This window comes from Vicugna pacos, chromosome 5 (assembly GCF_048564905.1).
Source record: "Vicugna pacos chromosome 5, VicPac4, whole genome shotgun sequence".
Classification (NCBI taxonomy): domain Eukaryota; kingdom Metazoa; phylum Chordata; class Mammalia; order Artiodactyla; family Camelidae; genus Vicugna; species Vicugna pacos.
In genome coordinates, this window is record NC_132991.1 from 63,112,000 (window position 1) to 63,138,156 (window position 26,157).

Sequence of the window (26,157 nt, forward strand, 5' to 3'; positions counted from 1 at the left end):
ACATTAGGCCGTATGTGGATGAAGTGTGCAGACTTTGATGTGATAGAAAAAAATCATTCTAATTGTGTTTTTTATATCCTTAGATTAAGCTATATTGTGTGTGTGTGTGTGTGTGTGTGTGTTGCTGGGCTCAGATCAAAGAGGTGCTTTTTGCTTTTTTATTTTGTTTCATTTTATTTGTTTTTTGTTTGTCTGTTTGTTTTGAAATAACAAGTCTTAAGCGTAAGAGTTTATTTTGGTCTTACTCAGGAGGCTTGGGCCTGGGGTCAATGAGGCTTAAGTTTTGCCATTTCAAGACTTGTCTGCAGGGGTAGGAAGAGCTGCTTTATCACTGTGTGGTTAAACATTCCTTCTGCTGCCTTTCTCTGTTAATTTTAGTTGATGACTGAATTTAATGAGTAACCTATAAAAGATCTACTGATCTCTGTCAGTTACCCACTCCATTGGAACCCTTTTAATGTGAAAAAAATATGTCCAAAAATGTCTAAAAGAAATGAGATTGCTGAAGTAGGCTGCAATGTAGGTTCTCTATATGAAAGTGCTGGATTTTGTGGGCAACAATGGCTTCTGTTCAAAAGAAAAAGAAAAAAAAAATTGAAAACACAAATGTCTGTAGATTTCAAGTTTCATCAGAAAGTAGGTACTGAGACTCTAAAATTCCTTTGTAATATAGTAAGTCAAATCAATAAATATTTACTGAGTGCTTACTATTGGCCTATTACCATGATGAATATGGACAAGGATAAGTCCAGAGTTGGTCATGTTCCTAGAGAGCTGGCACATTTAATTTGTCTCAAAAATTAAAAAAAAAAACAGATTTTATGCTTTAAAAAAATACCTTTGAATATGTCTACTAGAAAAATCTGAAGATCAATAACTAATTCTACAATTAGTCAATGAAAATACTGAGATATAATTTAAAAAAAAACATACTTGCCAAAGTTGCAGAATACCTGCCTTTTTATTCCAGGCTGCCAATGATCTGTTATTTAAGCATTAAAATAGCAATCATTAATTGGTATATGCTTTAACTTTTCTGCACTCAGTTTCTTTACCTGCAAGATGGTAATAATATTTATCCTCCCTGATTCCAAAGCTGAGAGAATAAAATGAGATAAGAAAAGGTAAAAACACCTACACAGTGTTATGGTTGCTGTCATCACTACCGAAAGTGAATTCCTTCTTGTTTTTTTCTGGCAGTGTTCTCACCCACTCAGTATTTTAACCTCATACATTATTGGAGTGACTATTAACCATTTCCAGAAAAAAGTTACCTATTAACTTTGTGAAATAATATTTTTTGAAGCATCAATTTATACTCCTGCTGGCAGCAGTGGTGGCGGAAATCTAAAGGATATTAGAAAATATGTACTTTCTTTTTTCTTGTTTTCTATAAAACCAGTAGATTTCAACTTTTGGGGGGAAACATTAAAGGTAACAGGAAAATTAAGACATTACGTCCATTTCTAAATCTAAACTAGCCCTTTTTAGAATGCTGTTATGTGTGCTGAATTTTACAAAATTAAATTAAAAGAAACAAATGCTGTTTTGAATTTGTAATCTCTTTAAGCAAACTAAAACAAAGCTATACAGATGATCAGTATCTTAATAGAATTTTATAATTCCAATCTAGGATGCATGCCATACTGAAAAAAAAGTAATTTAGGAAGAACTTTTATTGTTTGGATTTCATTAAATGAATACTTTCATTAATAATTATCTGGTGAGAAAATTTGTAATTTCTAATATCTTTTGTTTATTCATTCAATCATCTTCAGAGCTTATGTGGATGCCCGAGTTCAGCCAATCTATGGTGGTACCAATGAAATAATGAAGGAGCTGATTGCAAGAGAGATCGTCTTTGACAAGTAGACATCTGCCCGCATCCTGGAATCCTATTACAACTAATCTGGTTTTAAATCTACTCAAGATAAAATACAACTTGGAAAGGGAGGGAACACTAAACATGTTTTGATATGCTCTATAGAGAAAGAACTCAAATGAAAATATACGATTAACACAGTGGGAGGAGAATTCAAAGATTCTAAAATTTTCCAATATAAAGTTTAACTTTGAATTTTTTTTGTATAGCTAAAAGGCAAAGATTTTTCTAATTCTGAAAACCTTAGTGTTTCATTTATCCCTAAAATTTTGAAGAGTATATTTGCCTAGATCTTTGAAATTGAGGGAGACATAATTTTGTTATTATACTATAAAACAATAATATTCACAGCATGTTGACTTTGAAAGGGAAACATAAATGTAATTTACAATGCAAAATAAATTTAGCTATCTTTCGTTCCAAATTCCCCAGAACGCCGGTTTCTACCACACTACCCTAAGCCTCTTTTTAAACAATGGAACACTTTCTTCAAACCAAAGCTTATGCAGAGTCCTTGTGAAATCCTCATGTATGAAGAGCTGCTCTGGTTGAACAGGAAGCCTTCCTACCTTACAGCCTTGGAACCACTGAGACTCAGCTAAGCATTTGCTTAATCCTGACTAGAGAATGCTGTTGGTTCTCTCAACCACTGACACCTGGCCTTTCAACAGATTTCCATCCCAGTTTAATTTCTAGGAGAACACATAGTAACCCATCATCTTTTGGTTTAGTTTAGTTTGTATTTTATAGGTATCAAAACAGTGACTTTTACTTTGGAGAAGAGTAAATTTTTAAATTAATTTAACAAATTTATAGTTTATGTCTTCTATAAACCAGGCTGTTAAAAATATGATGGGAAATATGATTTAAAAACTGGTAAGATCCCTGCTAGTAAGTGAAGAAACAAATTGTAAGAAGGTAAGAAGTAAATAAAATAATTTCAAATCATGACAAGGGCAATAAAAAAAAGTAAGCATTTAAAATAAGAAAGTGAGGAAATGATATTTGACTTGCAACTTTCCAGTAATTATCATCCATCCAAAAAACCACTGATTTGTAAACTACTAGCATCATTTTAGTACTTGTTTTTCTTTGCATATATTGGTGAGACGGTGAATGAAATAGTTTTTAAATGGAAATAAATAGATGTATTCTTGTTCAACTTAGAAAACCTAAAAATTTTATTAGTGTTGTGTGTATGAAACATTGTTTTTAAATGCAATCATTACAACTGGGTAGAGCAGAGAGAAGAGAAATTATTTTTATACCATTCTATTGTGGCCTTACTTACCTACCTTTGATTTGCTCTTGGATAGAAGTTTGTATGATTGCCAACTTGAGTTCTTGCTCATTTAATACCGTGCAAACAGGTTGAAATAAATTCTTATTAGATATTACTGTATTTGCTGCTTTCACCTCACTCCTACTACCAGGAAACAATAGAGAATTCGACAGAACAATCCCCCACTCCCACCTCCAGCCCCTTTTCCAATCTTAAAGGAAACTAGATTTTAGAAATACATCTGTAGGATAAAAAGTAATTTACATGGTGGGACACGCCTACCACATAGAGGTGTACAGACCTAGAGTTGAGTGATGACTCTACCGTACAGCAGCCATTGGACCTTGGGCAAATTATTTAAGTTCTCAGGATTCTTTCAGGTGCAGATGACAAAGAAACCCACTTCGCCTAAGCAAACACTTGAGTGTGCTAGCTGAAAAGGATTGTGGAATACCTCATACGATCTAAAGAACTATGGGAACTCGAATCTTAAGGGCCTAGATTCTGGGGTTTAGAACTGCTGGCACTTAACGCTACATCCACTTACTTCTACTTTTCATTGCAAATTGGCCTAATGGACGCTGCAGGGAAATTTCATTACAGGGCCTGTAAAAATGACCTTGGGCTGCTTCAGGCCTACATCCTTCAGCACAATGTCATTGTAAGGTGGGGGGAAAGGTGCACTGTGATTGACAATCCCATTAGGAACACACAAACTACAGGAAGCCGTTCCTGAAGCAGAGAGAGTGATACTATCAGAAGAAAGGGAACGGAAGTTCTGCTAGGCAGACCTCAGTCACTCTCACGCACACACATGCTCACAGTTATTACAGTCCACGCAACCTAGGAATAGGTCCTTGTAATTTTTATGTATCAGAAAGCGAAATGATTTCTAAGGTAGGGTATTTTCTCGGAATGATATCTGGGATGTTTTCTGTCTTCTAAGCTGGTTGTTTATCTTGCAAACTCCAGTCTTCTTTTGTACCCCCCAAAAGAAGCGAGTGCCGTATGATGAGCTTAAAGCAGAAAGCAAAACAAGGGATTCAGAATGTGTTCCTTAACCTCTTATTTACTTTTCATTTCTTAACTAGCTAATCTTCATGTTTTGCTTGTGTGGCTTTGATTATTGTTCCCTAGGGAGGCAATTTATCCTCTGTATCTCATGCAGGGCTAAGTGATCGAGAAATGATAAATAATAATAATAATGCTCAAAAAGAACAGACTGGACCAACACAGCAAGAAAGCCACACTGTGTAAATAATTAATGAGAATCAAAAAGCCTGAGTAATTTTGGTTTTTCGCTGAGATTTTTAGAATCATAATTGTTGCCTTAAAATGATTTTTGCCCTTTATTTCTTTGATGGTATTGTAGAAAATGACAATATAGAAAAGAAGCTGTTTAGATTTGCTGTTTTAAAATGTAACTGCCAACCTTGACTAATCTAGTAATTTTAGTAGTTTATTGCTCAAGGTATAAGATTTCTAGGAGTCTGAGTTTTTTCTTATGTCAGTATTATTTTTGGCACACACAGCATTTATTTATTTGGAGTCACTGGAAAGATTTGACATTGAGATGGAAGCCAACTGTAGGCCTGTCATATCTACTGCTTTATAATCAGTGTTGACAAGAAGTTCTGCCCTATTTTTGAAGTCTCATTTTCATGAGAAATTTTAAGAAAAGATTACAGAAAAATTCAAACACATTCAAAAATAGTGAAGATAGTGTAATGAACCTCTGGCTTCAACATTTGCCAATGTATATCCCCTGCTTTTTTTTCTCAATAATTTTGAAGCAAACCCCAGACTTAGTCTTATTTCACACACATGTCTTTCAGAATATGAATCTGGCTGTGAAGTTGTTTCACATAACCACAAGGCCATTATCATCATTTAAAACCTTAAATTTAATTTAGTTCCTAACTAACATTAAAGTTTTCTTAGCTGTATCAAGAATGAATTTTGTAGTTGCTTTGTTCAAATCAGATCCAAACCAGGTCTATAAATTGCGTTTTTTTGTATTCTCTCCCTGCATCTCTTATTTAATAACAATCCTCCCTTTTCTCTTTTTCCTTCTGTCTTTTTTAAATTTTATTTTTTAATTAACATACAGCAAATTTGCTTGTTTTTGGTATACATACGGTAAAATTGCTTTTTTGGTTCTCCAAATTTTAACATGTATATAGACATGTACAACCACCACCAAAATCAGGATACAGAACAGTTTCATGACCCCAAAAAACTACCTCATGCCTTTTATAGTCACATCATTTCTGTACTTCTAAACCCTGGCAACCACTGATCTGTTCTCTGTTATATTTTTGTCATTTTGAGACTGTCATATAAATCATACAGTACGTAACCCTTTAAGAATGGATTCTTTCTCTTAGTTTCATTCATGTTGTGTAAATTAATAGCTCCATCCTTTTTCAGTGCTAAATAGTAGCCCATTGTATGGGTAAACTACAGTTTATTTATTCATTCACCTGCTTAAGGACATTCTGATTGCTGAGATTAAATACCCAGGCAAGGAATTGTTGGGTCATAAAGGTATACATATGCTTAACGTTATAAGAAACTGCCGAGCTGTTTTTCCAGAATGCCTGTGCCATTTTGCCTTCTCACTAGCAATGAGAGTTTCAATAGTTCTGCACCTTCTCTAGTACTTGTTTTTTGTTTTGTTTTGTTGTTTTAGCCATTCGAATAGGTATGTAGTCGTATCTCATTGTGGCTTTAATTTGCGTTTCCCTATGTCTAATGATACTGAACCGCTTTTTGTGTGATTATTTGCCTTCCATATATCTTCTCTGGTGAATTGTTTGTTCAGATCTTTTGCTTGTTTTTCTAGTTGGATTGCTTGTTTTCTTAATATTGAGCTTTGATGCTTCTTTATATATTCTGATACTGTCAAGCAGAAGGCAAATCCAGCCAGTAAAGAAACAATGAGCCCTTTTTAGACTCAGTTTTCTGTCTTTTTTTCCCTTACGTAGAGAATGCAAAGATGAATAGCCAAAGGTGCCGGCCCTCTATGGCCTTTGCACAGGATGACACAAACAAAAGAGGCCAGGTGACTGCAACAAGAAGGATGGGTCACTCTTGCTGAGGATTCCATTCCATGATGCTTGCAAATCAGTTTTATAACTGCAGTTTTGCCCTAAGGATGAGGAGGCAGAAAGCCTCATCCCCCACCGGAACCTGGAAACAATGAGAAACTGTCTAATGCCAGCCTCCTGGGTAGACAGGGAAGTGAGTGAGAAACAGCACTGTTGCAGCAGCTCACATATCTCCTATGCTCTCCTGTTCCAGGAGGGCCACAAGGCATTCTGTCAAGATCCAGCTGCTGTTCAAGCCTTGCCTGTGTGGCCTGTTTGAAAACAGGCAAGGTGTTTGGGCTCTGGCTGTTTCCCTTGAGAAACAAGTCTTTTCTCAGATATGTGATTTGTAAATATCATCTCCCTATCTGTGGCTACTTCTTTCATTCTTTTAACAGTGAGTTTCATAGAGCACGTTTCTAATTTTGATGGCTTCCAATTTATCAATTTTAAATTTTATAGATCATGCATTTGGTATCATATCTAAGAACTCTTTGCTCAAACTCAAGTCCTGACATTTTTCTCCTATGTTTTCTTTCTTTTTTTTTCTTCTTTGCCGGTGTTTTGGATGTTGTCCATTCTATTTCCTATGTTTTCTTTTAAGAATCTTACATTTTATGTTGTTCATTTAGATCTATGTTCCATTTAGTAATTTTTTTAAAATCGGGTGAAATTTATGTTGAAGTGCATTTTTTTTGCATACAGATGTATAGATGTCTAATTCTTTCAATAACACTTGTTGAAAAGAGTATTTTTTTCATTGAATTTCTTTGTACTTTTGTCAAAAATCAATTGACCAAATTTGTGTGGATCTATTTTCTGACTGTGTTCTGTTGCATTTATCTGTGTATCTTCTCCTTCGTCTTAGTTACAGTAGCTTTATAGAAAGTTTTAAAATCAGATAATGGGATCCCTCTAATAGTATTCTTCTTTTTCAAAATCATTTTGGCCTTAGTAATTTCTTTAGCTTTACATGCGAATTTTTGAATCAACTTACCTATATCTACCAAAAAAAATCCTGCTGGGGTTTTGATTGGGACAGTAAATCTATAAATTTGGAGGAATTGCCATTTTTACAGTGCTGAATCCTGCAATCCATGAATGAGAATGTCTCAATTTATTTAGATCTTTGACTTATTTCTTCAATATTTTGTAGTTTTCAACTTAGAGATCCTGTATGTTTTGTTACATTTATAATTAAGTATTTCATTTTGGGGGGCAGGTACTATAAATTATATTGATGTTTAATTCTGGTTTACAATTATTTATTGCCAATATAATTGATTATTGTTTGTTGACCTTGTATCCTATAATCTAAACTCACTTGTAAATTCTAGGAGTCTTTTTGTAGAAACTTTTGGATTTTCTACATGGACAATAATATAATCCATGAATAGGGGAAGTTTGTTTCTTTTTAACCCATTTACTTTTCATTTCTTTTTACTTCTTTTAGTCTTCCTAACTTCATCCTTCTTCCCTCCTTCCCTCCCTTCCTCACTCCCTTCCTCATTCCCTCCCTTTCTCCATTTCTTTCTTTCTTTCTCTGTTTCTTCCTTCCTTTCTTTCTCTCTTATTGTACTTACAAGGATTGCCACTACAATGTTGAGTAGGAATGATGAGAATGGACATCCTTGTTTGTTTCTGATCTTAAAGGGAAAATTTTCAGGCTTTCACATTAAATATGATTTTTAAGTAGATTTTTAGTAGATGCCCTTGATTAGATTGAAGAAATTCCATTCTATTCCTAATTGAGATGAGAGTTTTTATCATTAGTGGATATTGAATTCTGTCAGATGGTTTCTACATTAATTGATATGATCATGTGTTTTTTTTCTTTTTTGAATTATTAATATAGTGAATTACATTGGTTGCATTTTGAATATTGAAACAGCTTTGCATTCCTGGATAAACCCTGATTGGTCATTACATGTTCTAATTTTTACTTATTACTTGGCTCTATTTGATATAGTTTATTGGGAATTTTTCTCATCAACTTTATAAGGGATATTTGCGTGCAGTTTTCTTGCACTGTGTTTGCCTGGTTTTGTTATCATGGTAACACTGACCTCATAAAATAAGTCAGGAATTATTATTTCCTTTTTCCTCTATGCCATTGATTTCTTGGGCAAAAACTGATCATGTATTTTGTAGAATATCCACCATTATTTATTTGACTGATTGATTTCTCATGGTGATTTCTAATTTAATCCTCTATTTCCTATGTTTCCTGTAAACTGATAGAGCTTGATTACATTCAGGCTTAATTCTTTTGCCCTGGAAACTTAATGAGCAATGCTGTGAAATTCTGTTGCATCACACCATGAGACATAATGTATCGTCATCTCACTTTTAGACATCCTAAGATTGATCAGTGAATTCAGACAGTATTAGTCTGATATCTCCATATAATTCCCTATCAACATTTATCTAATGGTTTAAAAATCCGTTGATAGTTATTTACAAGATCTATTATTTAACTAGGAGTTGTAAAAGATGGTTTTCTAATTTTCTAACTCCATTGCAATCATTAACTTTCTTAAAAAAGAACTATAATTCATTTTTTATTAGTTTGTATGTCTGCTTGGTACTCTAGGAATCAGAAGGAGAGACACAGAAGTGCAAGAAGTTTGTTGAGAGGTAACACTTGCCAAAGATGGACAGAGAAGGAAGTCATATTGGGCAGGGAAAAGAAAACCCTAGACCATAAAGCAGATCTGACAAAATCTTGCCCAATTCAGTGAGGAGCTCTGGAGTAAAGACTTCCCATTAGAGGAGTCCCACCTTCGGCAGAAACAGTTAGTTCCTAGTTCTTCTGCTCTGCTCAGTCATTGTCCAAGGACTGCTGGGGAAGGGGGTGGTCTCAGTTCAAAAGCTAATGTGGATCCTAACATTACTAACAGCTGGAGACTCAATTAACTGTATTCCTTGCAACAAAATGGTGAGTTCTTAATGGGAGATCTAGGAGTTGCACCTACATGGCTGCTACGTAAATAAAAGAATTTGTAAATAAAAGGCAGAATAAATTCTTGATTTTTTTCCTTTTATCAATTTTTAAAGTAATGAGTGGGTGCCCTAAGAATTTCCAATGGTTGTGATTTTTTTTTAATACAAATAAGAATTCATGGATTTTGGAAATGTTGATGTATTTTAATTAATTACAGTCATTCTTTTTGGTGCCTTAATTGTTTCACCTTAGGCCAGTAAGAGTTCCTTCAAGTTTGTTCTTATTTGTTTTTTTTTTTAATTTTTATTATGGAAAATGTCAAATACATACAAAAGTATAGAGACTCATATAATGAACCACTACATATACATCACCCAGCTTTGATAACAATCAACTCATGACTAATCTTCAGTCATCTGTATCCTTATATACCCTCTACTCTCATAGATTATTTTAAAACAAACACCAGACATAGTGTAATCCTGAATCATTTTGACATGGCATGTTTTTTATGATAGTGTCCTTGGTCTGTAGCATACCAAAAATTTTCATACCCATCCTGTACAGTTCCTGCCCTAGAGTTAAAATTACCATTTTTCCAAAGATCCCTAGTTTATTTTTGTGGGATTTTTCTAGTTTCAAGCTACTACCAAATTTATTTATTTTTAATACGCTTATTTTACATTCTGTTTCATAAAATCCCTCTTGAAATTATTTTGATGACTAAAAATTGTACTTTTTATTCAGCCTTTTTTCTTAAATCTAAACTCACTAGAAGTTTATCTTACGATATCCCAAGAGAATTTGTTCCGTTTTACAGTAGAAAGCTATATTAGATAGAATGTATTCTGTTGCAAGAAACAAAATTCAAATCACATTTGGCTTAAAAAAAATGAAGAAAAGGCTCACAAAACTAGAAAGCTTAGAGATAGGGCCGACTCAAAGCTGGTTGACTGAATAGCTTAGTTTTTCACTAAAGACCTACTGTACCAGTTTCTCTTCATCTGTATATTCTGTCAATTATAATGTAGGCCTAATTTTGAAACTAGCTCCTCTAATGATCATGGGATGGAGTTTTCGTTCATAACTAGAATGAGAGAATGCACTTCTGCCCAGCATTTTGGGCATAAGAGCTGAAATCCACTCTCAAGTGGCTAGTTACAGTCACACACTCACCTCTGAACCTATGATTGTGCCAAGGGAAATGGAATGCCTTAACTGGTTTGAGCCAATCTAGGCCCACTTTGGGACATGGTGGTAGGAGCAGATTCACAGATTCACTCAAAGCACATGATCTGGGTGGAGGGCAGCACACCAGTATGAAAACAGGAAAATGTTAGGAAAGGGAAATTGTGGAATAGGAACCAAACAGGCAACTAACAAATACCTACTATAATATAACTACAAACTAAATCTTCTACCATGAACCTCCTAAACCCACCCTTTCTATTCCCCTCACTCTAGGCATAAGAAACTGCTGATCTGCTTTCTTTCTGTCATTATGGGTTAAATTGGTCTTTTGTAGAGCTTTAAGTAAATAGAATCATACAGTATTTACTCTATTTTGTGTCTGGCTTCTTTCACTGGGCACACTAAAACTCATCTGTGTTGTCCTATGTACCAATAGATTGTTTCTCTTTTTTTAAATATTCTTCTTTATTTCTTTTCTTTTTCTCTTCTTTTTTTTTTTTAATGGAGATATGGGGATTGAACCCAGGACCTTGTGCATGCTAAGCATGTGCTCTACCACTGAGCTAAACCCCTCCTCCATTTTTTGTTTTATTTTTATTGCTGAGTAGCATTCCATTATATGGATGTACCACAATTTGGTTTTTTCACAATTTGATGGATCTTGAGTTGTTTCCAGTTTGGGGCCATTGTGAATAAAGGTGCTATGGATATTTGTATACACAGGGAGTCATTTTCAATTCCCCTAAATTCATGTCTCAGTCCTGACTACTCCTGTATTCTGTCCTCATTCTAAGAATCCTATAGCTCTTGTTTCATACCCTCTACCTTTTGTCTGCTTGTCTGTTGATACTGGCTAGTTAAAGCTAAATCTGTCCTGAGTAGGAAATGTCACTTTTAGCCTTGCTGCTGCTTCTATTTCACTTTCTAAACATAATTATAAAAAGAAAGAATTAAATATACTAGAATTTGACAGTGGAGGACAGTTGCCATGGGCATGGAAATATAGAGGAGTAACTAGTTCAGGTGTCCAAACTAGTTTTCTATTCTATGAGAGGTAGTGGGGAACAGACTCTGGCTTTCAAGCCAGGCATGCCTATCTTTCCAATCCCATATTGGCCCTTTTTCAGTATGAGAATCTGGATATATTACATTATTTAACCTTATTGAGGTTCTTTTTCTTTTTTCACCTGGAAAATGAATATAACACTCATTTTGCAGAATGTGAGAATTAAAATGCATGTATTCATTCAACAAATATGTGTTGAAAACCTACATGTGTCAGGCCCTGTTCTGGACTCTGGGGATGTAGCAGTAAGCCAAATAGCAAAAGTGCCTGACCTCAGGGAGCTTTCATTCTACCTAGAAAGACAAGATAACAAAAAGAAAATAACTCAAATCTATGTTCAATTAGGTGGTTGTAAGTGCCATGGAGGAAAACAGAGCAGGCAAGGGGGATAGAAAAGGCTATACTTGTAGCCCCTCCTTGGCTGAGAGCTGCTTGAGACTGGGTAGGATCTTTCTCCAGTATCACTAGCATTTATCATAATATCAGCTGTATATTAAGTGTTACACACATGTTCCCTGAATGAAAAGAGTGACCAAATAAGAACTTGTGTTGAGGAGAGTTTATCTCATGAAATCATTGTAATACTGCTTACCTGGATGCTTTTTTTTAATGTGCTTCCAGATATGCAATAATTATGTCAGCAAGAATGGTGGCCTTCCCTTCTCCTTGTTCTTGCTGGTTCTGTAAGTCTCCTAGCCACTGTTATTTATTTTTTTTCTTGGAAATCAGAATGCTTTTAACATATCTTCTGAATAATAATGTATCTTTGATTTAAAAAAAATTAACTACATGCATTTTTCAGGCTTTTGCTGAATGAGAAATACAGAAAGCAATTTGGCAAATGATTCTGTAGGTAGGTCAAATTTTCTGTTAAGGAGCTTTGGTTTTCTACAGTTTCTGGAAAACTGGCATGCACATGCTACAAATATTAAAATCATGCTTTAGAATAGTATTTGGTCTCAAGGGACAATGTGCTTAATATGTGGTTAAATGGGTTAAAAAACATACAGTATGCAGTGATATATGTATGTACAAAATACAGCAGGCCTTACACATTGTGATTTTCTTCTTGCTTTTCTACACTTTTACATCAAATTTGTATTATTAATTATTTCCTATTCCTATTATTTTTAAAGTATCATAAACTGAATATGAAAGAAAGATTTTATTTGTGTAATACCTTGATTGAAATATTTATCTACGGTTTGCAAATGTGGCAGATTGCAGACTGACTATAAAAACTAACCTAGAGCACTGGAAACATCCTACCTCCTAGGATTGTTTAAGGAAAAAATTAAACAATGTATATAAAAATGCCTTCTGAATTATTACTTGTATAATTACAAAGCTCAATGCCTATATCATCTGCTGTAAATTCAGGACAGGAACTTTGTTTTCTACTATATCTCCAGTACCCATCTCAAAATATGTGTTCAATAAACATTTTGTAACTATATGAATATTTTGTTTTGGTAATTGATACTTATTTCATAGGAGAAAACTGTATCTTCAAGTGATTTGGTAGCTCTATAATTCCTTCAGATTTAAGTGTGAGTTTCTGTTATTCGAAATTTACTCAATCTAGTAATGACAATGCACTTTTCTAGCCCAATAATGACTCACACCACCTCTACTCAAACTCAGAAATACTATCTCCTGAACTATTGATGACTTCCTTCTCTTTTGAAAGTCCTTTAAAATACCCAGCACAAATAAAAAATACTTCTTTGAACTATCAAAACACAACGTTTGCCTTCTCAGACTGTGCATTTAAAATAACTTTTTAATGTCTTACCATTTTTATATTTCTGTCCCAAGGGACAGGGCAATTCTTTGACTACAGTAAATATCCAATAGAGATTTGCTGATTTAATTATCATCACAACACATCATTCACTTAGAATTTTTTATTCCGATGATGGTAAATCGATTTCCCAGCACATTTCCCTTACCCTATACGAAGGTGCAATTATTGTTTGGAGCAATTTTTAAAAAGTATTCTCTTCTATAAATGCAGCTTGTCATAAAAATCACTGTAGTAACATCACCATCTACTTAAAAAAATAGGAACAAGCCGGTTATTTTCCAATTCCAATCATTTGTGTCATGTCTTATGCTTTGTTACAACCCCAATTCCTTGGATTCCACTCCCACCGCCAAGATCTTATCCTATTAATAAGGTAGAAATAATAGCAATTGTCTCTCTGGATTCAAAATTTTAGTGAGCTTCATTCCCTAAATCATTCCATGTGTAAATTAGGTGCTTAGAAAAGCCTGTAATCCATCTACAGCCTGTAAAGAGCTATATTTAGTGCTCAGTTATTAAAAAAAACAAAAAACAAAAAAACACAGAACTTGAGTGCGTGGCTTGGGAAATGCATGAGTATAGTTTAGCGGTGAGTGGAGCGCTTGGCCAGGTGCAAGACTCTCAGAGATGTTTTTATGTGTCCCTGGCCAACCATCTCCGCACTAAACTCCGTTAATTTATTTGACTGCGCTACTGTAGAACAGAGTTAACTCCAACGCCACTCAAACCAGCTTTATAGATTTCAAAGTACTTGACCGCTCCTGATTTTTACCATAAAACGACCCAGCCAGATACAAGGCAGCTTTGCTACCCTCTTTCGGGGCCCCTTGGGGATCGCACAGAATTAATTGTAACTTTGTATTTGAGCGCAGAACCCAAATAAGTGCAAACGCAGAGACACGTATGGACTTGGCAACTGTGACAAAGCTTTGTTAAAACTTGCCCCTCCGGGGGGGGATGGTCTGGCCGCTAGGAGCCGGCGCAGGCGGCAGGGCGAAAAAGCAGCCTGACTTTCCTCTCGCTTTGTTTTTCCTGTCACGGTGTTGCAGAAATAGCAAAGCGAGGGCGGAAGTCGCCTGGTCATATTTGGGTGGGGGGGCTCTGTGTGCGTGTGTTTCCCGGCTGGCACAGGGAAGAGGTAAGGAAGAAGCGAAAGCCGCGAGGAACTCGCCCCAAGGGAGCGGCCGCGCCTCTGCCGCAGGGTTCGGGCTCCGTGCTCCAGCCACTTCCAGAACGCTCGGAGCCGCTTCTGCAGGCCCCGCCCCCTGCCGGGGTTTCCCCGCCACCCGCGCTCATTTGCATGGCGCTGCCCCTCCCCCGCTGCCATTGGCCGGCGCCGCGCCCCGCCCACTGCCCCTCCACCGCGGCAGGGTTCCGTCCCCCGAGCCGCCCGGAGCTGCGGGCAGCGGGCAGACTGTTAAACCGCGGCGGCGGCGGCGGCGGCGGCGGCGGCCGGGGCGGGAGCGGGACGCGCTCTGGAGACGAGTCAGCGGCGCCCCGGGTTGGGGGAGGCGGGCGGGCAGCTAGAGAGCACTTCAGCAGCCCCCACCACGGCCGGACCGAAGGTGCGGCGGCGGAGGGGAGCCAGGGCGCCCCAGCAGGCGAGTGGCCGGCGTCTCAGCGGCGGGATGAGGGGGGTGGGTCTCCTCTGCCGGGGACGGCAGCAGCGCGGGGAGGGGACAGCGGAGAAGACCGCCGGGTGGACTTGCGGGCCAGGCGACCGACCGGCAGCCCCTTCGCCCCCCGAATCCTCTGGGCTGTTGGACTCTGGGTCTCGCTCTAGGGCAGGGGTCGGACCGCAGCCAAATTTAAACGGCTAAACCTAACAGCTTTGGCAGAAGCGGAGGGGAGGGGAGGGAAGGGGTGGAGGGAGGGGTAGGGGCGGGCCCAGGCGCGGTCACGTGGGCAAGGGGCGTGGCTTGGCGGCTCTCCCTTTTGTTTTGGCTGGCGCGTGCGCAGATGGCGGAACACGTGGTCGCTTGGGCCCGCCCCTTGCTTCGGCGGCCGCGCCTCGCCCGGTGCGGTTGTGGTGAAGGCTGTTTTGGGGCATCTTTGAGGCGGAGCCGTTTGCGTTAGATGTGACCCTCGCTTTTATTTATTTTCCATTTATTTCAGGCAGACTTTGATTTGCCTTTAGAATTACGTGGGATAAAGAGGAATCTAGAGAACTATTGATCAGTGGTTTCCAAGTTTGTGTCGCTTCTCTGTGCTGAAGGGATGGATGTTGCTGGAAAATTTGAGAATACGTGGTGTTTGGTAGCAAGAAATACATGACTACGTTCTGGTTATTAAAGAAACGACTGGAAGGAAGAGGCTAGCTTTACAGCCAAGAGGGAAGGCACTGGTTGGACCTTTGTGTGATGTTTTCTTATTCCGAGAGAATTAGTGTTTGGTTCGTTCCCAGCTCACCCCGGGCAGATCCACTCCTCCCTTCCCCTCCTTTCTCCTCCCTTCCCCTCCCTTCAGCGGTCGAGATTGGGTGGGGGGATTGATTTTTTTTTTTTTTAATGTGGGAAGCACATTACTTTTTGATTCCTCGAACATTAGTCAGCTGGCAAGATTTAACAGGATAGCTTCCTTCGTTTTTCCTTAACCAGTTTGCTTAACTTCGTGCTGAGTTTGGGTCAGTAGGAATGTTTTTAAAATACTGACAGAATGGGGCAGGTTTGTTAGCAACAATCTAAGTGAGCCCAGTACTACGGACAAAACCGGCAGTGTTTTCGACTAGGAAAAAGTGGCTCTAAAAATAATTCAACATAAGAAAAACCTGGTGTTCTGGAATGTAGATTGCTTGAGAAAGAGGCTTAGCAGTGAGTGATCTCGGCTGTTTCCAATTCTTACTAGCTGTTTCTTTGGGCAAGTTACAACCTTTCCGATCCCAATCTGTTTCCTCTTGTAAATAGTTTCATAACACTGTCTCTGCCTTGAGAGGTTGTTACGAGAATCGAATACCTTGTGTTAGTAAGAGTGATTTATAATCTTTACCAACAAATACAGAAATTGCCGGATAGTACAGTTTTATAACAAAAGTCTATTTTTTTTAAAGCCAGCATACTTGAAGAATATAATCAACGAATGGATCATGATGTAGGATATATTTGAGTATCTTCAAAATCTGTTATAACTGTTGTCTTTAATTTTCCGTCATTTTCCACCTGCTTTAGTCAGAGCAGTGTCAAGGTCGCTACCATTTCCTCATAGTTTTAATGTAGATAGATTATCATTACTTCTCTTACCCAGCCCTTCTGGGTTAATTTTTTACATGAAATTTTTCTTAATCCAGGCCACTTCTTTCACATTGACTTTTTACATTTACTTTGTGTGCGTGATGTGTGCCTTTTCAAATAACAATTGCTTATTTTGTTAAATAATCTTATTTATTACAAAATAATTGGGAAAATGAAGACAAGTGCAAATAAGAACAATACAAATAATTTGTATTTCTATTTTCCTGTGCATATTGGTGTATTTTACCTAAAACTGTTACCATGCAGTGTTTTAACTTTACCTTGTAAACATTCCCATGTCGCTAGTATTTGAAAAAATTATTTTTGGCAACTTAATGTTATGTAACTATCATATTTAAAATTTTTCCTATTGGCAATCTTTGGGATATTTCTAATGTTTTGCTGATACAGATTGCACTACAGACAATAACATTTTACATAAATCTTTGGAAAAATTTTCCCCTAGATTTTTAAAAAAGGAATTATTACTAGGTAGAAGTCTGTGTGTGTGTGTGTGTGTGTGTGTGTGTGTGTGTGTGTGTGTGTGTGTGTCTGTGTTTTAAGGCTCTTGTAAATCACCAAATTACCTTCCAGAATATTGTAGTTTTAATACTCATCTAGTGTATGAGCATGCCTCACATTACATGTTTAATTTATCTGGTGTTAGCAATAAAACAAAAAACCTTGCTTTAACTTGCATTAAAAATTTTTTTCACATACATCTGTGATGTATCTTTTATTTTTTTATAAGCTGCTCAAGGGAGAGTATATTTTGTATTTGATGTGCTGCAAATCACATAGTGGGTGCTCAGTAAGTATTTGCTGGTTGGCTATTAATATTTGTGTGTTTGACCTCTGAAAGGTCAGGAAATTTTGTCTTACACAATTTAGCAGTGCATTGTTGGCAATACACCATTATTGTTTGCTTCATTACTTTGAGTACTTCTCCATTCAGGGTGGGCCTTACTGGTATTATCACAGTTGTCTGCTGAAAGGTCCAGTAACTTCCGGTTGTCTAACTGCTGCATTATCCAAGAACTCCACCAGTTTTGATTCCATTTATCGTTATCACTTAAGACTATTTCATTTCCTTTGTTCATTCATCTACTGTAGAATTCATTTACAAATTTTATTTTGGTTGTTCTAGACTCACTTGTAGCCTTTTCTGTGTTTAAAGAAAAAAGTCTACTGTAAAGTTCCTTTGTTTCACTATTAAAATTGTTTTTGATAGCACAGCTATTAATTGCTTATAACATCTTTTACTGCCTTTAACGTACCACCTAAACCTTATATTGTCATATGTAATTTTTGTTTGTTCAGTTATTAATCCTACTAATCTCTATTCCTGTCCTTTTACATTTGTCTGTCCAGTATTAGTTGTTGCAGGAGGCGGAAAGCTGTTTTTTTCAGGTTTAGAATTGTGTGTAGGAGACAGCAGGGTACGAGACTGCTTGCAACTGAAGTGACAGCTAAAAGGGAATTAGCAACCAGTTTACTGACTTTAAAACATATCTATTATATCTCTATCCTTAAAGTCCTTACTGCATTAGAGTACTGACATGGAATACTGTAGATAATGATGACCCTGAGTCATCAGTACAATTTTGTGTAACTTTCAGTATGTTTGATATAAAAAGGCAAGGGAGGTATATTCATTTCCAAAAGATTTCTGTTTTTTTCCCTTTTAATGTCCTGAAGAGGTTTCACTGAACTGTGCTCCTTATATATGAGATAAGTAAACAACCAGCAAATAGTGGTAAAAATGGTAATGTACTTGCCTGTAGATAGTCTGTAATGAAAATCTGAAGACAATTCATAATGAAAGTTTTTAATGCTTGATATTTTTAGGTTTTTAGAAACACTTTATTTCTGTATGGATATGACAACTCAAGTATTGCAGAATTGGGAGAAAGTGCATTCATTTATAATATTGAGGCTTTGTTAATATTTCTAATGAACTTTTAATTTATTGTTTATGTCCAATCCTGTAAGACCAAGAATTCTCATATTGTTTAAAGCAATTAAATTTTTTTTAACTTGGTAGTAGATCATTAATCAGAGTTTAGCTACATAAAATTAAGTTGGAGCCAAAATGTATAGACTGAGCAAACGTGATAGTGCACTTCTAAATGTAAATTTCTGGATCTAAGTTGATGTACACAGAGAAAAAATGACTTCATTTATATTCCTATGAGTCATGCATTTATAACTGAATAGTAATAATTCTGCTTGAAGTTTGAAGTATAATCTGTTTGATGTGTTATGTGGCCACCCAAGTGGCTTTATCTTTAATTAAATTCCTTTAGTCTTCAAAGAGAATTCCTTTTTAGGCATAGTTTTCAAAGTGGAAGAAGTTCTGGCTGTAAACATTACTGAGTACAACATACTGAGCTAACTGAACCTTGGTCATGCCAATTACTGCAGTGTTTGCTGCTGTAAATTGAGAATGCCTATTTGTGGCATCAAGAAATCTTGAAAACACAGCAGTGTATTTTGTATTCATATCTTCCATTAATTCCTACATTTTTGAGGAGTAAAATTATACCAATATAAACTCTTTCTCATTACATATATTTATTTAATTTGTTGATTGATTTAATTTAACTTTGTGAGTTATAAATTAGAAACTTTTAGCCCCCTTATAGTTCAGTTATGTTTGAAACAGCTTCTCAAATTTTGCTAAAATAACTTGTCTTTTTTTCCTTCTCCTTCTCTGTTACTAAATGGATCAGTTATCTGAAACACAGTTAAGTTGTAAGTGTGGAAATAATTTATGTCTGCTTCAGGCTTTTCCCTTCTCTCCAAATGCTGTTGGTAGTCTTCACCCTCTTTTAACTTAAGGATGAATCTGCCTTCTTTATGATACTTTTATTCCTAGTTTGTGTTACTGCTTTGAAGAGAACTGGGATTATCCAGATTTCAATTGAAAGAGTAAATTTAATGTTTAGAGATAAATATGGATATGATATTTTCCATGGGCTATACGGAATATACGTATGCATGCTAGAATATAAGTCAGAGTCAAAATCTGGAGTAGTATTTCAGGGGACTGAAAATTAGATTTGGTTTCTAACTTTTAATGTTTGTTCTCAGGAGGAAGGGTGGTTCTTAGATTGTCTAGATTGTTTCAACTCTGAAGATGGAGTAGATTAGAAAACTTCTGATTTTCTTTAGATCATATACCAATATGATTTGGCATATATGACCTGTATAGTAATTGTAAAGACCTGGTTACTAAGCGTTGGGATCAACTCAAACTCAGTAGTTATTGACGTCATCATTATTTCACTGTGTACATGCAGCTTTTGAGAAATAACATGATAGTGACATTGATGTCCAAGGGATCAGATTGCATTTAATTAATGCTAAATTCATGAACATATATGATTTATAAACCTTAAAAATAAAGATTAAGTAACTAATGGAAGTATGGAAGTATTTTGGAGACAACAAGACAAGTCTTTTTATTTGTAGTAATATAATATCAGAACAACTAATTTCTTCCTTAATTCACAATGAATGTTCTTTGGATTAAATTGTAGACCAAAAATTAGAATTTATAGTATAGGCTTAACTTTACAATCCTCGCATTTTTCTGAATTAATTTGATGTTATTTATAATAATGAAATTTAATTTAACCAATAAGAAAAAATGTTTTGATTTTTTGTAGTTTTTAAATGTTTATAATTTAAAGACATAAACTTTGACTTGTCTTACTCAGACCTCCTCACTCTTGGTAGTTCTTATGAGACTTACAAGAAAAATGCATATATATCGAGATCTGGACTTTCCCCTATAAGGTTATTTAGTTGGTGGATTATCTGTAACAGTTTTACAGTGGAGTGTGTGTGTCTGTGTGTGTGTGTGTGTGTGTTGTGCCACTCCCAAAATTTCTGGGCTGCGGATATGCTAAAGAATTATTATTGTTTATTTACTTTTGCTTAAATGGTATGTAAGTTGAAAACTCTGTTGCATAAAGGTGAAATCCATGTCCAGGAAATACAATTGATTTTTAGATTATCTAGAAGTACTGCCTCTTGACAGATAATCAAAATAATCTAAAATAATCTGCTTTCTTTGAGAAGGTACTGATACAGTTGCTTGCAGTTTTGCTCCTTAAATCCTGTTAGCTTACTCTTTTAGTTTCTGTATGTTATGGTTAAGGGAATTTGTTTGGTTTTTTTCTCAGTTTTATCTGTTCCAGATTCTTTGAAGTTGTGTATCATTAGACTAAATTCTTTTTAGAGAAGGAACCTATTTTGCTTAAGTATCTTGGGTATATAAAATAAATAATCATCAGAGATGATGGTGGTGCTGAGAGTAAATAGAACACAATATTTTAGCAACTAGAAAGAAATTTCTTAGATTTAGGTAATATCCAAATACTTTTTTTCCACCCAATATGTGCATAATTGAAAGTGGAATAATTAGAAACCAGAATAATTAGAAACTGAATATTCATAAGAAGATCAAGATGCTTTTTAGAAAACTCTGAGGATTTGTGTTTTCCATATTCTTTTTGTATTACCTAAAATATTATTGGTGCTTAAAAATACTAAACAATGTATTTGGCTAAGAACTTGGAACTGAAATATTTTAGTTAATGGTTGATTCCTGTTTACTTAGGGGTACCATATACTTTATACTTTGTACTGTCCAGTACAGTAATCACATGTGGCTGTTGAGCACTTGAAATGTGACTAGTCCAAACTGAGTTTGCACTAAATGTAAACACTGGATTTTGAGACTTCACACATAAAAAAGAATATATCTCATGAAGATATTTTTATTTTGATTACAGGTGGGAGTCCTAATATTTTGTATATAATGGGTACAGTGAAATTAAAAATAATTTCATATATTTCTTTTTACTTTTTAAAACATGTCTAGTAGCAAATTTAAAAGTTAGATAGCTCACATTGGACAGCAATGTTCTATACTAATATTTCCTAGCTTTAAGACTCCTTTCACAATAAGGTATCTTATGACATTTTTTCCTGAAAAATGTTAAATGATTTTATTATTTTGTATATTTATTGAAGAAATATTTATTAAGAGCTTACTGTGTTATTTTAGAATACAGCAGTGATTGAAAGCATTCAAATCCTGCCTTCATGCAGCTTTCATTCTAGTGGGGAAAATATGTGATAAATAAATTTTAGTAAAAAGTTTTTAATGAACTATTATTTGTTGTAAGCATGCTATTGATTATTATATGTATTTCATGTAATGTAATTTTAATACAGTACCTCATTTATTGAATAACGTACGCTATTTAATTTACTTTTGGCATTTATCTTGCTTTGTGTTCTCTGAATTTCCTGCTGGATCTGTGATTTGATGTCTGACGTTAATTTGGAGGAATTCTCAGTCATTATTGGTTCAAATATTTTGTCTCTCTTCACCTTCAGTATTCCCATTACACGTATGTTAACATCTTTGGTAGTTCTGGAATATTCTGTTCCTAGATTTTTTCAGTCTTTTTCTTGTTTGTTATTCACTTTGGAAAGTTTCTATTGACATATCCTCAAGCTCAGAGATTCTTTCCTCAGTCATGTCTAGTCTACTAATGAGCCCATCAGAGGCATTCTCATTTCTGTTACAGTGTTACTGGTCTCTAGCATTTCTTCTTGATTCTTAGAATTTCCATCTACTTCCATTACTCTGCTTACATGATGCATGTGTTATTGCATGTTGCCTACTTTTCCCATTAGAGCCTTTAGGAAATTAATCATAATTTGTTATTTAATTTCTTTTAAAGTCACAGTCTGATCATTTCAGCCTTCCTGCCATATCTAAGTCTGGTTCTCATGCTTGCTGTGTCTCTTTAAACTGTTTTTTGCCTTTTAGTATGCTTTGTAATTTCTTGTTGAAAGATGGGACATGATGTATTTGGTAAAAAGAACCTCAGTAAATAGGTCTTTAGTAAGATGTGGGGGACAGGAGCAGTATTCTGTAGTCTGATGATTAGGTTGTCTTTTATGGAGCCTATGTCCCTGGGCTGTGAATTTCACAAATGCTTCACAGAATTTCCACCTCTTAGGTGGGAGTGGTAGGCTAGATGGGGCTAGGGTTAGGTATTTCCCTTCCCTTACACAGAAGGCTAGGATTTGGTATAGGTTGGATTTGTGTATTTCTTTAATTTACTTTTAACTAAGGAAAAGCAAGACTTTTCAACAGATTTCTTAGGAAGTAATACATCATCTGTCACTTCTTTATCTTCATTTTATTTGACCTCACTGTAGCATTTGATGTAGCTGCCCATGTCTTTTTAGTATATTTTTAAACACTTTGGAATCTCAATTTCATACACTCTGGAATTTCCATCTCACTGACTGGACAAAAAATTTTAAGTCTCCTTTTAGGGCTCTTCCTCTTTTGTAGTTGCTCCTCCTTTGTTCATATAAATGTGAGAGAACCCCCTAGGCTCCTTTTTTCTTTGCCTATACCCTCTCCCTTGATAAACTTTTCGAGTCCTTTTGCTTTATATACTATTTATATGCAGGTGACTCCGAAAATAATATTTCAAACTGTGACTTCTTGCTTGAACTCTAGACTTATTCATCCACCTGCCTCAGTTGGCTGGCTAATAGGCACTTCAAAGTCAGTAAGTCCCAACCGAACTTTTTATTTTTCTTCTTCAATCTTCTGTCTTCCCATGTCTGCTTCATTTCAGAAAATAGCACCACTGACCAGTCAGTTGCTCAAGCCAAAAATCTAGGAGTTGTTCTTGATTGCTTTCTTTACGTTAAGCCCCACAAAATCTTGGCTGTCACAAGTTTTGTTAACTCTACCTTAAAACATAGCCTAGATTCATACATTTTCATTTCTTCTATCTTACTAGCCCAAGCCACCAGTACTCTCTCTCATTTAGATTACTTCAGTAGCTTCCTTGTTGGTCTCCCTGCTTGTGTTCTTGAAAGCTGTTTCCATTATTTGTGTAATACAAATTTTTACTCTACAGAACAACCAGAATAATTAAAAAAATATATATATGTATGTATATATATATGTATATATAAATCAGATTATGTTTCCCCCTTCATTCAGATATCTTCGGTGGCTTTCCTTTGACTTAACATAAAATATTCATGGTTTGGGCCCTATTTACCTCTCTGATCTTATTTTCTATTACTCTCTCTGACTCATTATGTTCTAGACATGTTTGTAATTTTTGTTCCACAAACACACCAACTTTATTCCTGCTTTAAAGCTTTCTATTAGTGGTCTTTTTTTCTTGGAAAGCTCTTACCCCATATCTTGGTTAGCTTATTAATGTCATTTCAAGTCTCAGAGCAGATGTTACCAACACAGAAGCCTTCCATCATCTACAAATCTAAACGGGTTCCTCCCGCAATGTAGTCGTGCTCTTATTACTCCACTTTGTTTAATTTTTATAAAAACACTGTGGAACCCTTATTTACTTCATATGTTCTTATTTTCTTATTTGTCTATTCTTATTTGTGTATTCTCTATCTACCATTTGCTAGAATGTAAGCTCTGAGAGAATAGAAACCTTATTTTTCTTGCTCATTGCCATCTCTCTAGTACCTAGAATAGTGTCTCTTACACATTTTTCAATAAATATCTGGTAACTGAATTGTTGAATGTTTGATCTCAGATCAAATATATCTTAAATGGAGGTTAAAATCTAGCTTCTACCAGAAATGGACAAAACTACATTTATGGCTGTTTCTTCATTTTCTGGTTTTAAAAGTCAACTGGTTAATTTCCATAATTTTTGGAAAAAGTTTGTTTTTAAAAGATGGAATAGATTTTCAGCTGCCATTCTCAAGCACTGCTCTGTAAGTAACGTGCTGTGATATGGATAGATTTATACCCAGATGAAAATCAGGTGGTCTTACTAGTAGTTATTCTCACTATCTTGTTTTTAATTTTTTATTTCTTTTTCACTATCTTCACTATTTTTTTAAATTGGCTTCTGAAATACTGGAGACACCTTTAGATGCTATAAAATAATTTTGATCATGTGGTTGGAGTACATTTTATGGAGCTAACAGAGATATCTTGAGGTAAATTTGCAGAATTATTATTTTATACTCTCCATCAATATTCTGTATGCATTCTGCCTCTAACCAGTTGTCCATTATGTATAAAAATTAAGTAACACACGATTGAAAATAGTTATAGTTTAAAACTGTGTAATGGTTGAAACTGTTATTCAGAGTTGACCTGAATGGTAAACTCAGTGACTTTCAGGAGTATCCACATCTTGATTTCCACTAATTCTTGAACATATTATCTTCATCATATATATGAAATAATTTTAAAGTGTTTATTTAATATTTATTTTAATTTTGAGGAAGTCCAATTTATCAGTTTTTTCTCTTATCAATATCTTTTGTGTCATAGCTAAAAAATCTTTGCTCAACCCAATATTAAAAAGATTTTCTCCTATTTTTTTTGTTTGCTTGTTTGTTTGTTTAAGGAAGTTTCATGGTTTTAAGTTTTACGTTTATGTCTATGATCCATTCTGATAGATAAGACATTTTTTTATATTGTATGGGGCTTAGGGTTTTTGCATATGGGTGTCTTATTGTTCCAGAACCATTTGTTTAAAAAAACTAAGTCTTTTTACATTGAATTGATATTATATCTTTGTCAGAAATCAATTGACCATATATGTGTGGGTCTATTTCAGAGCTTTCTGTTTTTTCCCATTGATTTATGTGTCCATTCTTTTGCCAATCCACACTTATTTTGACTACTGTAAATAAGGTGAGTCCATCAGCTTTGTTCCTTTTCTTGTTTTAGCTATTCTCGTTCCTTTCCCTTTCCATATAAATTTTTGAATCAGCTTATTGATGCTAGCAAAAGTCATGGTGAGATTTTGTTTGGGATTGTGTTGAATCCATAGATTAACATCTTAACAATATTGACTAATGCATGAAAACTGTATCAGTCCATTTATCTTACTTGAGTTTTTCATTGGTGTTTTTTTTTTTCCCCTGGTATATAGATCCTGCACGTATTTTGTTAGATTTATACCCAAGTATTTCATGTTTTTAAGCTACTGGAATTAATACTGTTTAAAATTTTTTTGTCTGTTTTTTTCCATTTCCAGTATCTGGAAATATAAATGAGTTTTGTATCTTTACCTTATATCTTCTACCTTAGGAAACTCATTAGATCTAAGAGCTTTTTTTATAGATCCTTTCAGATTTTCTACATAGGAAATCATATGATGTATGAATAAACACAGTTTTACTTTTACTTTCCAGATTTGTGTGACTTTTTAAATTTTTTCTTCTTCTATTCCACTGGCTATAACCTCCAATGTGATGATGAATAGGAGTGATGAGAACAGACACCTTGCCTCGTTCCCAGTCTTACACTCAAAGCATTCAGTCTTTTATCATTAATTATGAAGTTAAAGCTAGGCATTTGTATAGATGCTCTTTATCAGTTAAGCAATTTCCTTCCTTTTCCTAATTTGCTGAGTTTTTTCACTAATTATGAACAGATACTGGATTTTGTCAAATGCTTTTTGTTTTTTTTCTCTAGTCTTTTGGTACAGTGAATTTAAATGATTGATTTAAAACATTTTTATTTAATTTTTCATTTTTTGGGGGGGTAATTTAGGTTTATTTACTTAGTTTTTAGGTTTTCTGGGGGGGGTAATTAGGTTTATTTAATTCTTTATTTTT

The 26,157-nt window shown here is 35.3% G+C and overlaps 2 protein-coding genes across 5 annotated transcripts in view; both read left to right on the top strand.

Moving 5' to 3' along the window:
* The window catches only part of ACADL (acyl-CoA dehydrogenase long chain), a 45,255-nt gene extending 32,341 nt beyond the window's left edge, over positions 1-12,914 (top strand). Inside the window, exon 11 of the mRNA XM_072961341.1 lies at positions 1,779-12,914. Within this exon, the coding sequence (XP_072817442.1) occupies positions 1,779-1,872 (94 nt within the window). The 3' untranslated portion in view covers positions 1,873-12,914. The remainder of the gene's footprint in view (positions 1-1,778) is intronic.
* Positions 12,915-14,381: 1,467 nt separating this feature from the next.
* The window catches only part of KANSL1L (KAT8 regulatory NSL complex subunit 1 like), a 113,600-nt gene continuing 101,824 nt past the window's right edge, over positions 14,382-26,157 (top strand). For 2 of the 4 annotated variants that reach the window (XR_012072775.1, XM_006205250.4), the window contains exon 1: positions 14,683-14,862. The gene's annotated coding sequence lies outside the window, so the exon portion shown is untranslated. Of the gene's footprint in view, positions 14,400-14,682; positions 14,863-26,157 lie in introns of those variants that run through there. The other 2 variants (XM_072961346.1, XM_015240102.3) reach the window with 2 other exon arrangements.